The sequence below is a fragment of the Gordionus sp. m RMFG-2023 genome, chromosome 2 (genome assembly GCF_954871325.1).
Source record: "Gordionus sp. m RMFG-2023 chromosome 2, tfGorSpeb1-WG-v2, whole genome shotgun sequence".
NCBI classification, from domain to species: domain Eukaryota; kingdom Metazoa; phylum Nematomorpha; class Gordioida; order Chordodea; family Parachordodidae; genus Gordionus; species Gordionus sp. m RMFG-2023.
This window is the reverse complement of record NC_088776.1, coordinates 54201849-54216695: the sequence shown is the minus strand read 5'-3', so window position 1 is coordinate 54216695 and position 14847 is coordinate 54201849. Positions and strand designations below refer to the sequence as shown.

The 14847-nt window shown below is 27.5% G+C and overlaps 2 protein-coding genes across 2 annotated transcripts; both read left to right on the top strand.

Moving 5' to 3' along the window:
• Positions 1-212: 212 nt before the first annotated feature.
• LOC135923841 (folate receptor gamma-like) lies at positions 213-1119 on the top strand. Its single transcript, XM_065458815.1, has one exon. It carries the CDS (start codon positions 279-281, stop codon positions 1068-1070), a length of 792 nt encoding a protein of 263 aa, XP_065314887.1. The 5' UTR covers positions 213-278; the 3' UTR covers positions 1071-1119.
• Positions 227-8177, top strand: LOC135923840 (uncharacterized). Its single transcript, XM_065458814.1, has 3 exons — positions 227-291; positions 7025-7942; positions 8025-8177. Exons 2-3 carry the CDS (start codon positions 7057-7059, stop codon positions 8168-8170), a joined length of 1032 nt encoding a protein of 343 aa, XP_065314886.1. The 5' UTR covers positions 227-291; positions 7025-7056; the 3' UTR covers positions 8171-8177.
• Positions 8178-14847: the final 6670 nt, after the last annotated feature.

Sequence of the window (14847 nt, the reverse complement as noted above, 5' to 3'; positions counted from 1 at the left end):
TTTCAAAATTTCTATTTGTTGTTAAAATTTGATCGCTTACTGAAACTTTTTAAAATGATCTTTTAGAACCAATTTTTAAGAATATTCATAACTGTACTAGAGTCTTTAGTTTAAACTCTACAACATGACTAGCTTTTCAACTTGGCTTAATATATTATGAATATCTGTAGTAACTAGCACTACTTAGATATTAAATTGTACAATATTTTTATTCCTTCATTCATAAATTTAAAATTCAATTCCAATGGAGTAATTGCCAATCTTCCTTTAAATCAATTATGCCATTTTCCTGTAATTATTTGATTTATTCATTAATTTTTATAACTACCTTATTCCTTAGTATTTATTCAAAAAAACATGTTAATAATGCCTTGCTTAATATTTGTTTAAGTGGTAAAAACCATAAAAATATTCCAAGCTCAGAGCCTTCCACTGAAGGCCTTGTGGGAGAATGCAAAAGATGGTCATCCAGAAATTGTTGTCTGAAAAATACTACTAAATTAATTAATGAAAAAGTTCCCTGGTATGGATTTAACGTTAATCATTGCAATCAAACAAAAAATATTTCTGAAAAATGTCATAGACATTTTATTAGAGATGCTTGCTTTTTTGAATGTTCTCCCAATATTGGACCTTGGATTAAAAAAATAGAGGGTAAAAAATTTGCATCTGAAAAGTTTTTTGATGTACCACTTTGTGCTGAAGATTGTGAAAATTGGTGGGAAGATTGTAAAGAAGAATATACTTGTAGTGATAATTGGTATCAAGGCTTCAATTGGATAAATGGAACCAATTATTGTTCAAGTGCTAATGGTTTAGTGAATAATTGCCAAAGAATTGCAGATATTTTTAAAAATTCTCAGGGATTTTGTGAAAACATATGGAATTATTCATTCAAATACATTCCTCATTTATCCAAAAAACCATGCTTTAAATTAAATTTTGATGGTAAAGCTGGTAATCCTAATGAAAAGGTTGCATATGATTATGTATATAATCATGCATTTGTTCAACACATAAATTATAATTACCTTTACTTTATATTCTTTAGTTTTATTATATTATATTGATTCAAATTTTTCTTGCATAATTAAAATCATGTGATGTTATTATTTTGATCCTAGCTCTATTAAATTTACAAAAATGAATTTATTCAAATAATAAACCTAATTAATTTTGAATGTATAATATTATTTAATACTATTTTTCTTTTTAAAAATATGTTTGTCATCAGAGTGGATAGAGTAGAAAAATACATTTTGCAAAAGCCACCTTATGACTAAAATACATGCTCCCTATCAAAAAAACGTTAAATAAATAATATTTAAAATCATGTTTGGCATTTAGAAAATATTTTTTAAATTTAAAAAAATTGGTAATAATTATATTTAAAAAAATAGTTTTTTTTACATGACTAAAATATGCACTCTCAATAAATATGCAGAATTATATATAGCTCATAAGAATTCAGAAAATGTTAATATTAATTTTTATATAACTTAAAAGCACATCTTTTTTTACTAAACAATGTGCTCTCGGTAGATATATGCTTTTTAAAAAAAATACAGAATCATATTTAGCTCATTAAAAGGCTTTAGAAAATTTTAATATTTAGTTTATAAATTTTTTATAATAGTGGTCTTTTGTAAAAACATTTTTTGACTAAATTACAGGCTCTAGGTAAATATACGCATTTTTAAAAATAATAGAAGCAGCATCATGTTTAGTTCTTTGAGGGATTCAGATGTATTCATTTTTTTAAAAAATTTTTTAATTATTGAAACTTTTTTTATTTTTGACTTAATTTTTTCCAATCATGCTATAAATCCATCCGAACCCTATTTATATATGTACTAAGTTTTAAAAAAGATAATACACAACTGAAAATTTTGAGGAAGTTTATAATATTTTTTGCTAAATCTTAACAATTTTTATCTTAATTTTCTCAAAGAAAACACATTAAAAAAATTTCAATCATGATTCTGCATAAATAGCGTATATTTACCGAGAACGTGTAAGAGCACATAATTTAGTAAAAAAAATATGTTTTCTCAAAAGCCCACTAAGTTGTAAAAAAATTTAATATTAACATTTTCTCAATTCTTTAATGAGCCATATATGATTCTGCCTTCATTTTTTTATAAATATTGCATATTTATTGAGATCGCTTATGGGGGCGAGTAGGAGCACGTATTTTAGTCATGTAAAATATATATTTTCTAAATCATCTTATAAAGCTAAACACGATTATTTTGGTAGGGAGCGCGTAGTTTTCTAGGGCGTATTTTAGTCATGCCCAGCTTAGAGCAATCGAGCAAAATAAAATTCCAACTATTTAAAAATGACCCTTTTTTCATATTTATTTTCTAATTTATATTCAATTTTAATAAATTGATAACAAATTAGAATCAGCAATTAAAGTTATAAAATTTTCTGCCATTTTAAGATAATTAATAAAAGTTTCAAGAATGATAAAGTGAGATGTTTTTGGAAAACCATGGATATCCTGGACAAAAAACATTAATTGTAAAAGCATCAGATAAAATTACCCCAATTTCAGAAAAATTTAAATGCTTAAAAAAGTGAGAATTTTAAAAATTAACCATATTTTAAGTATTTAAATAAATTTTCAAAATTAAAGGTCTGGATCTTTCTTCCTGTCATTCGTATTTTATGCAAGACAAAATATGTATAATCAGGTAAACAATTTGTGTACCCACATTACTTTAAAAATAATAATTAATTCTTTTTACTATGTATCAGTCATAGAGACGTAACTTAAATAATATTGAGTTTCAAATACTTTAATATATATATCAAATATTTTATTTATAAATATCTTAAAATAAGAAATATTTCTTATATTACCTTCAGCCGTAGTTTAACCCAAACCAATATTAACCAGTTATTAATTGATAAATCAAACCTGAACCATTAAACAAATTAGTCACTCTAATCTCTAAAAATGTTTGCGAACTGAGTTGAACCTTTTGATATTTTAACTTTTTTAAAGATGATTATGACTGATAAATTAGTAATTATATTTAGATATTTTTGTATATTACTATTTGACGTTCGTCAAAAATAAATGGATTATTTTTTTCAAAACAACGAACTTCGTTCACGAACGAACATTAGTAATAATCTTAATACGAAAAAAGAGTTATTTTAGCAAAAGTAAACGTAATTTCAAGTTACAAATTTATTAAATGCATTAATAAAATAAATTAAGATTAATTAAATAAATTATCTCTAGTAAATTGGAAAAGAATATTTTAAATAATAGAGGAAAAACAAAACATAATTGGGAGAAATCTACTTTAAATCTCTTTCAAAATACTATTTTTATTTTGAAGATTTCAAATTCATTCACCAGCTCTTCGTTCATAACCACCCACTCAACAGTTAAAGGTTTTTTAAACGAATCGAATATTCATTCCAAATAGTTCGAATAATAACGAATACGATTAGTAAATTATTTGGTTTGTTCGTAGTTTAAAAAGTTCTTTGATTCGAATAACGAGTAAATAGAATTAGTTGTCATTTCTCTTAGTTGGAACTAATTTTCTGTTAAAAAAAACTCTTGTCTTTTTTAAAAAAGAAACAATAACCTTGCATTCACTTAGCGCGAATTTCGTGGCGTCATCGCCGAGAATTCGGGCGAACTGTTAATGAGTGGGCATAAATTAGCCTTATATAACATAAAATTAATATGCATATTAATTTCGTTAAGAACTAGAATTTTATGTTTTCAAATTAGATGCCCAACAAAAGATTCTCACAAATACATTTTCGTATGTGTTATTTTATAATAATATTTGAAAAATCGAATTATAATTCGAATCCAATAAAAATTAGTAAATTATTATTCGCTAAATAAATCGAATACGAATAATGCACTATTCGATTGGTATTCCTTTACCAATTACTTACAGATAATTTAAATTTTATAGTTAAATATAAAATCAATTTTGACTTGTTAAAGCCAATTTTTTTTTATATATAACCACCCTAAAAAAAATGTGTTTATTTACTTTAAAAAGGTAAAATTAAAAATACAGATATAATTTTTAAAAAATATCTAAAATTCAACTTCTTTACATGTTTAATGCCAATTTTTTTTTTTTTATTAACTGTGTTTAATTACTCGACTAGCTATATAAATATATATAAAATAAAAATTTCTTATTAATTTTCTTTAAAAATTAACAGGCAATATCTTATATTTTAAAAAAGTCGAGGGGGGGGGGAGGGTGGAGACGATATAGCCTTGAGCTATTTATATTGTGTTCAGAGCTTTATTTACATTTTAAACCATAATATTATATTTTGGCGTATACTTATATATTTTAATCAAAATGCTAAGCTTTTGTATATTTATATTTTCTATGTTTTTTTAATAATAATTTAATTTAATACTTATAAATCTTGGAATGTATTTTAAGAAAAAATTTAAATATAATAAACTATAAAAATAAAAATTATACAATGGTCTTAGTGTTGTTAAATGGCTTAATTTACGCCGATTTTTAAAAACATCTAACTCTCTATTTTAGCCAGAAAAATAATACCTAATACTTGAGATTTCGCTAATAAATGTCCAAATCTTTGTTCCACCTATAAGCAAAATCATTAGGTTTGCCTTAAAATTTTTTGGATAAATATTGATTTGGCTGTTTTTAAAAATCGTCTCAAATCGAACCTTTTAACAATACTACAATATTTAATTATTTTTATAAAGAGAAACCATGAAAAAAAAATTTCCAGTCTAGCCATGTTTGCAAAGTTTTTACTTTTGTGGCTTAGGGAGATTTTAATAGTTTTAAAATATTTGGGCGAAGAATGGCCATTTCTTGTATCTACTATTGGGCTAAAAAAGAAAATAATAAAGATTGGTTTTTGCCCAAAGTTAAAGATTCGACACAAGTATAATCCCAGAATAAATATTTTCTATAACATTAAATATGATGGGTGTAGTTAAGTTAGAAGTCTGCAACGGAAAGAAGGAAGGGGTGTTAGTCCCGCACTCATCCATACTATGCGCTGGCGGGTTAAAAATATTTTTAAAATAATGGACCGATGGGTGGGTAGGTGAATTTGAAATATTTTTCAGGCGAAACGAACAGCTTGCTTTATATTGATTAAAAACCAATCCTTTATTTCACAATATTGCATATTTTATGTTTATTAAGTTAAAAACTGATTATAATAAAATTATCAATCGAAGGGTTTCAAAATCAAGTGGATTTATCCCATTGCAGACATTGAAATATAAGTTTTTGTGAACTATATTAATTCTTTTTTTTTAATTTAAAAATTGGGTTACAAATTTCACCGAAACCAAATAGAGGCTAAGGCTTGGGCTTTCTCCTAGAGGGTCAGTATATTGCATATTTCTATTTTTTATTATTGATATATGAAAACAAAACCTTTATTAATGTCAGAGAGGATTATTATTACATTCTTTAATAGTTAAGTTTTTATTTGACTAATATACAAATGTTAGGGCAATTATATAATATAAATGATTAATCATTTCAAACTTATGAATTATCATTCCTTATCAGTTATTTGTCATGAATTTTTATTTAACGTTGGTACATATGATCATCTTTGTTTGATCGAAAAAATTCTTTAAATAGTTCTTTTGAGGGTAGGTTTGATAAGGGATTTTATCTCTCTTCCAAATGGACAGGTTGTTGAAATGACAAATGAGCAGGAATATTGATTTTTATTTCTCACCAATTCTTAATAGGTCATAGAGAGGGGGTAAAAATATTTATGCGATGTAAAATCCCAATATAGAAATTAATCTTTATAATTACACAAAATAAAAGACATATGTTATATGTCGTTTAGTTTCAATAAATAAATTCAAATATTTTTGTTTTACTTAAAAATTTCAATATAAAATTGATAAATTTAGATATATTTGAAAAAATTTCCAATATAATAATATCTAGACTGACGATGCATTCATTAAAAGTGCACATCAATGAAAAACAGTTGAGGATGATATTTTGGTTGCCCATATCATTATTACAAATTTTAAACACGAAAGGCCAATTATGCAAACATTATTAGGGAATTGCCTGATCATCGAGATAATAAGGAAGCAAGTTATCAATTTATAGTAGTTTTTAACATGAGAATAATTACTATATGGATTACCAAAGTGGCGGGTCCAGCTGATTTGCATTCAACGACGCTTTCCAATGCATTATTATGAATGCATCGTCAGTCTAGGTAATATTATATGTCATTGGGAGTACCTAACCCTGCATTCAGAGTTAGCGAATTCGTGGCGAATTATATAAAAATAAATGTAAAAAATTCACACTAACTCTAAGTGCAGAATAAAAGATTCAATATTATGGGGGGGGGGGGTGTAAAATCCAGAATTTCCCTAAAAAAATTTCCCTCAGGAAAATTTTGGCTGCGCTATGACAAGGTAAAAAAGTACAAAACGGGCAATTCAAAGAAATCAAATTTGATTTAAATTCGAATTGTAATTTTAACAATTTATCATTAATTATATAATAAAAATGAAGATGCGAATACTTTTTAAAAATTGGTAGATACTTCTGAAAATATGAAAAAGATACAAATATTCATGATACCGACAAAACTTTTCATTTTGATTCTCATTTTTTTTTGTATGATGAATGAATTTTTTTTTGTTATTAAAATAAAACTTTCTATTTTTTAAAATTATTTAGAAAATTTCTAAAATAAATTATATTTTCAAATTGAACTATTTTAAGTAATTTTTTTAATGTAATCCAACATCCCCTTATGGAGAAACTGTGACAATCAATACATCTTTGGCTCTCCTAAAGTTAACTCTAAATTTAAAACTTTAGTATCGTAATCAAAGATGAAAAAATGATATCTATAATTGTTGCAAAAAATACGAATTCATAAATTTAATTTTTTTTTAAAACAAAAAAAAATAGAATAAATTGTTAAAATTAAACTCTATAAATTATGAGCAAAATTATTATTAATGATAATGTTAAATCAGAATATAACAAGGAGTCAAATTCTTCTTGGATCATGACAAAGCCCGTAGGATACATATCGCTACATTTAAAAAAGTGCCGGGTTTATCATTTGGTGGAACTTTACCAAAATTTGAGCAAAAATTTGGAGAAGATAAGAATAGAGGTAACTGTAAAGCAACACGAAAAAGGTACTTCAAAATGCTTTGAGTACTCGTGTTACGGTGGGTGGATCTATAATTCTGACAGGAATAAAGCTGCTCCCAAGAAAAGGCAAAATTTTTATTTCGAAATCGAACAAATGCTCATGTTGCCAATTCAGGTCGGTTACTTCAAAGGCGAGAATAATCTGTCAACGCTCAACGAAATTAGCATAACCTTAAAAATCGTTACTTGTATGCCTTCGGCGATGCACAAAAGAATTTTATTGGCAGCCGGTTCTACTCCTATCACTATCGGTCAAATCGATCAAACTGATTCTCCTAATGGGAGCTTCGGCATTGAAAAATCGAGTGACGAAATGGGCAAAAACTTGACTTCCAATCTAATTACCGAAACAACTATGATGGGAATTAATATCGCGGGGCAAGACACTAATGCCTTGATCATAGGAGAAATTGTTTTAGAACCTGCTCTTATTGGCAGGCTTTTCGGAGAAAACATCGTAAACGATGAATGCCTCTTAGCCAAATTGGGCAAAAGGGTATCAGCTTTCTTAGATCTAGATATGGTATTCATTTACGGATCATTGGGTTGTGGTCATTCTAATTATTTAATTAGACCATCGGATATCAAATCTCAAAAAAACAGTAGCGTTTCTAAAGACGAGCGTTGTATGATCTCTTTCTTCCCAGGTGCCGAAATCCCGAAGGACAGAAAATGCCCTGAAAGTGGGTTGTATTTACCTAAACTTACGGAACGAAACAAGATTAGTTCCAAAGGTAAAATTATAACACAATATATTTTGTTAAAATTAAATGTTGACGTTAGTTTTAAATATTTATTTTGAATCATATTTTTAAGATCCAGAGATGACGGAAAAAATGAAATCTAATTACCCTTTGATTTATAAAAAATTAAACAAATGGACAGGGAAAGGATGGAACGAATACAAAAAATGTCAATCAAGGGCAGAACGCTTAAATTACCTGAACGCATTGGCGATTTAATATTTTTTTCTTTATACATAGGCTATTTTTTGTAGTAATAATTCTGAATAAAATAATATTTAGCACTAATTGAGTATTTTCTACATATGTGTCATAATTTTTTTTTTTAAAAAGGGGGCATCACTGATTGTGGATAATTGAGACTCTTATTTACAAACACGTTTCGCTGTATTTGTCTTTAGGTTTATTATTTACTCATTTATTTCAGAGTTTTTTTATCATGGTTTTTCTGAAAGTAGATAAGCCATGTCTACCTGGAATCTACAAGCAGCTTACATTTGACGCAGGAATGAGGTTGTACAATGAGAAACCCTGTAACAAAAACCAATGACAACTCTCAATTGGTTCATTTGATAAGAGATTGCCAAGATGGTAAGATTAGGGAGTGTTTCCAATAATTTGTGCCCTCCGATCTTGTTGTCACCCTGTAAAAATCGAACATCTTGTAAACTCGAAATAGAATATCATATCACGACATCACAATCACATAATACTTCATTAAATTTTATTATGTTCGCTTTATTTCATGTTTATTTGAAGGCAAAAAACTGTGTCATTCATATATTTTAATATCTAAATGAGTGAACTAGTGCGGTATTGTAACGCATCACAAAAGTGGCATCATTCTTCTTACCCAAAGCATATGTAATATGTTATTTTTTACAATGCTACTTTTAAATTTTATTATTATATTTTAATCATTTTATTTTATTAATTTAATGTTTAGGTTTAGGTGTAATATTTATATTCAATAAATTCTGAAATATAAAACCGTTTTAAAACACGCATATTTTATTCCAATTCTTCCAGTTGTTATTTATTTTTATTTGGTCTAGATCTCTTAAATTTTATTCAAGAGTAATGCTACTGAGCATAACATTAATTTTGAATTATCTTCATCATTATCTTAAAGGCCAAATGAAGAATGGAAACTTTTTCTTTTTTGAGAAATTATATTGATAAAAAAAATAAAACATCTATCCAAGAATTTAATCCCCATAAAGAAAAGGAGACCTATTTAGTGAAGATATGGTATATGGTCTGATGACTCCGATGATAAACTGTATAGATTGCTTCAAGAATAAAGATGCATCTTTGGAAAACCTTAAACTATTTTCAAAAATATGAAACCTTGTTTTACTAAATAAAATATAATGCACTAAAACCTTTTGTAGTTGTTGGCGTAATTGATTGAAGAATTGATAAGTAAGGAACTACCTATAAACGCAGATCGGATATTTAGAACTTCTATAATCTTCGTTCGGTTATTATGCCGATTTTAGCAAATTTTTTTCTTGTTTTTTCTACATTTTTTCCTTTAAATCATCTTTACCAAACAAATTAAAATAAAATATAAAAATTAAGCAAGGTTTAGTATATGTTTTCAGGATTCTTATTTCCGAAAGCTTACGTGATACGTGATATTAAGTGCACAAGCCCTAAACATCATATATATCATATATATATAACAGAGCAACGCTTGGTTCTCTCATGAAAAGCCCGTCAAACTGGGAAAAGGAATATAATTAAGAGGACCATCCACGTTTGTTGGGCAGGCCACAGTTACCTGTGCGCGCAGGAGGCAAAGTCTCTTACATAAACCCCATGGGAAGTAAGAGGAGAGGTAAAGAGCCCATGCCCGATTAAATAAAAAAAGCAATTATGGAAGGGTAATATTGGCTATATTAATTAGTGTTGCGAGAAAACCTAGAAATGAATATGATTATATAAAATAAAATAAATACACGTATATATACAGTACTTACTATCACTTATTATTATCTCATCTTGAAATCTTTCTTTAAAGATAGAGACAACATCTTTAAAGATAGAGAACATAAGACACATTACTATTTACTAATTTACAACTCACCTTAAAATCTCTCTTTAAAAATAGACAAATATACATAACATACGATTGGCTGCGAGAATATATAAACTAGGGCGATGAATATGAATAACGCTGGATATGAATAATAAGGAATTTATATTCTAAAATAATATTTAAATAATATATAAAGACTCACATATAGAAATATAAAATCGAATAACCATCTAAGCGAGTATAAACGTTTTGTTTAAGTGTAGATAGGAAATGTTGCAAACTCCGAAAATTAAAAATGAAATAATAGAAGAGTTGAAATAATTTTAAGTAGTTTATTAATGGAGCCTTTGTTATTATTTAAGTGAGTAAAATGAGCTAGACTTATATTCATATTTATAATGTCCAATATAGTTTTGTTTAACTAAGTCTTATAGTTACAGTAACTTTTGTTTTTATATATTAAAAGCCAACTAAGGGCTTCATGAGCCAGGTTATTTTCCGCATTTCTCAAAATATGCGAGAAGAGTATGTTTTGATAATCTCCATAAACAAACGGTCGATATAATTCTGGGATATATATAGCCGTTAACTAGCTTCAGACATCTGTTAACAAAAACCTAAAGCTTTTAGTTTGTGTTTTGTTAACATCCCATGTATCACTTCTGTACAGAAGAATGGGGATGATCTTTGAATTGAACATCGGAAGTCTACCCTTCGCCGATATTTCTCTAGCCGTCCATAGTTTGAAATATTTGTAAAAACAGATTTTGCGTGTTTCAGTCTTATTTCTACTTCATTTTTTATGTGACCTTTATTATCAAATCACAAGGTATTAACCAATCTCCTTCCTAACAGTTCTATGGTGTGATGTGATTAGAATCTATCTCTGCCCATGGAGAAGGCATGATAACAGTTTTACTTACTTGATGTTTTTCCGGATTTAGTGATAGTATGTCATCATCATAGGAAATTATGCTATGCTTCAAGTGGAGGTTATCTTGACAGGATAAACTTGATAAATTGAAAGTCCCCAGCGCATCTGCAATAATTTTATTCATAATTATATTAAATAGTATTGGCGTCAAAACATATCCTTGCTTAACGCCTTTATGTACCATAAAAGATGGAGATTGAATATTGTTCATTTTAAAAGTAGACAATAACGAGCCGTAATTATTGCTAAGAATTTTTTTTATAATATTCGGTTCCACGCCACTGTAAATTAGGATTTTCCATAGAGATTCATGTTTAATACAATCAAAAGCCTTCCTGATATCTACGAAGATAAAGAGTAGAAGTTGTTTATATCTGTAACTTTTCTGCGTGGTAATATTTAAAGCTAAAATCGGCTGCAAAATATTTCTGCCAGGTCTATAAGCAAAAATATTATTGGATAACAAGTGTCTCATAGAAATTAGTATTTGATTTTTTATAAATACCATAAACACTTTTGATACTATGGAAGTGATTGAAATAGCTCTATGGTCATCGAAGGCAAGTTTAGAATTTTGTGGAAATTACAAATAAATGATAAATTCCAATCTTTCGGGTGACGCCTGAAACCCAGATTTTATTAAAAACCAATAGTAAGAAAGTTGAAATGTAGTCCGGAGAGACTTTTAAATGTTCAGTTCTAAGACAATCAGGTCCAGCGGCTTTGTTATTTCTTAACTTGAGTATTATAGCCTTCTTTATCTCTAACGTAGTAAAATTTGAATTAAAGGAGATTTGTTCACTTCTCATAGATGGTATCTGACATTCGGAGTTGATTATTGTAGAATAGTGATCCATAGTTTTATTTGCTCTTCAGGGTCACGGATAATATTATTGCCAATTTTAAATTTGGGTAGGCATTTGAAATTTGAAGATTTACAGAAAATCTTTAGTTTCTTATATACATCATATAGTCTATTGCATTTTATATCAACCTCGCTCATTAGCTCTATCAACAATATACTTCCTTCTATCAGACCTCAGGAGCCTTTGTACAGTTTTTCATAAATCTTTATCATTATGACTTTTTACCTTTAGTTCTAATATCCAAGATTCCGTGATCGAGGAAATCCATTCTTAAGAGGAGAGCCTCTGACTGTTGTATAGTGTTTAAAAGTAGATAGTAATATGTACATAAAGTTACTTTAACACTTTTCCAGAATTAAATTCCAATTAGTTAGCATGAATTGATTAATATCATACTAAAACCTAGTAGTTACCGCATCCTTGACATAGAGGGAGTTTTAAGTTGTTAAAATTATCTTTAAAGATGGGTAGATTAGGCTATTTTCTTATAGCAGTACACATTGTATTTTTATTTCTCTATATGTCACTAATCATTAGGTACCCTTTGATCATTTTATGATCCGAAATAATGATGGTAGTAATTACTTTTACGTCGTAGAACCAATTATGGATAATAGACAATATAAAGTCAATTTGCGAAATAATTATTTCTGAAAAAGGTGAAAATATGTTGATTTCTATGTTGAAAGAATTCGACGAAGGTTTTTGTTTTTACATAATTCCACTAAAGCAAAAATATCTGAACCGTTAGTCGCAGGACACAGTACGGTTACCAATAATATTATTCTTTAAGTAGGATTCGTCTTTACCAATTTTCGTATTGAAATCTCCTAAAATTATCAGATTGTATCTTTTGGGTAATGTATCAATAATATTTTCTAGCTCATCAAAGAAAAGCATTTCTCTTTTAAATTAGGGGGTGCATATATTCAAAATAATTGTTGGTTTGAAGGCTGTATTAATATATAGAGCAGCCATTCTTTCTGATATAGGAACAAATTTCCTAACAAATTGGTAGATATTATTCTTGATTAGAAAGGCAGTACCCGACCAATTGTTCACAATCGTTAAAGAATAGAATTTAGCAACGTAAGGTCTCTAATAAATACTTTCATGTCGTTATTTATGATTTCCTGCAGGGCATTTATGTCCAATTTTTTATTGGAAAATAGTTTAGTAAGAATAGACATTTTATTATATAAACCGTTTATGTTATAGGTAGATAACACATAAAGATTCCTTGATTTCTAACATAGTATGGGAAAAAGATATTTTAAGGAAATGGATAAATATAATTTTGGATAAAAACTTAATGTAAACACTGTTACACCTAGTATAGCATAAATTCAGAAAATTATATAAATATTATGTTAATGTAAATTTTGAATAATTTAAGAAAAAGTAAGCTTGATTTTTCATAATTAATTATTTAGAGGAAAAGAAAAGGAATTACTAGGAGATACATTTGAACCAAAGAATATTGAATATAATAAAGTAATTATTTCAGAATTAATAAACCTGTCGAGTACACAATCCAATTATAAATATTGTATCAAATTGAAGAGAAAATTCAGAGTAACAAATTAAGAATTAAATTATTATAAAACAACATGGGAGATCAGATCAAAATAAATATAGTAAAAATTTAATGAAACTTCTTGTTTTAAGGAAACTTCTTGTGCCAATTACGCCAAGAACTATTTCGTTCTTGCTTCTACTTAATACAAAAGGGATTTATTAATTTGCATATATCTTAAAAAGAAAAATAAGAGATGGAGAAAAAATGATTTTCCAAACTTTTAATATTCTTGCTTCTTTCTACATCATACAAAAGTCATTTATTAGTTAGACGTAGTGTCATTAAATGGCTCGATTTGAGCCGATTTTTAAACACCGCTAACTCAACATTATAGCCAGGAAGATATTGCCTAAGTGTCGAGATTTCGTCAATAGATTCAATCCTATGTGCCATCTATGAGCAAAATCTTTAGGTTTGCATAATACTTTTCTGGATAAAATATTGAGTAAGCCGTTATAAAAAATCGGTTAAATTGAGCCGTTTAGCAACATTAGTTAGATGTTTAAAAAAAAGAGAAAAAAATAAATAAATGAAATACTGTTTCTAAAAAAAATAAAATAAAATACTTGTTTCTAATTTTAAATTATTTAGACATGTTCCTAAAAGAAAAAAGAGAAAATACTTTTCCTAATTTTTAAGATTGGCTCACTTTATGCTTGAAGCGTGATGTTTTAGTTCCATTTTGTTTAAAATCGTGTTTCTTTTTGTGTTTCGCAAAATAGATTGAGGAATTACTAAATTCAAAGGCAAGCATTAAATATTAGGGCTAGATATTTCCATATGTTGCATTCCTGGCATGATGCCAATTTTGATAATTTTTCCTATTTTGCTTTTTCTCTCTATTATAAACGGATTATAATTACGTGGAATTAAATTCTAAACAATGATAAAATTTTCAACACATTATATGAGTGCATTGGCCGGGCCTTATTTTAATTTTTTAAATATGCCAGGGTCGGCGGGCCTAAATAACTTTTTTTAAATATCCAGGCCGGTCCTTAAATTCTTTTTGAAAAATTCGGGCCAGGCCGGGCCGTACAAATGGTATCTCTGTCACTAATTTATTGCATGCATTTATTTATGTTAAATATAAAAAAATATACATTCTCAGATATTAATAAACGCTAATCGCATTCATAAATTTAACGCGTTCCTTTTTTTGCAAATAAATTTTGAACGCGAAATAATGATTTTTTGACAATAAACGACAAAAGCTAATTCGTTTTTTCCTTTGAAAAACTTTACAAACTACAACATTTTGGTTGACCATTTTTTTAAAAAAAAATTATCCGTACATATCCTTTCAAATGCAAAAATAAGATGAATTTAATTGATTGATCCTTTTAAAAAATTCTTTTAAAAATTTTTAGTTTTCTTTTTATGATAGTAAAAATCATTTAAAATTATTTGTGCAGAAAAACAAATTTTTAATTTTTAAAGTAGAAAAGCAGAGGAAAACTTAGGTGATTTTTT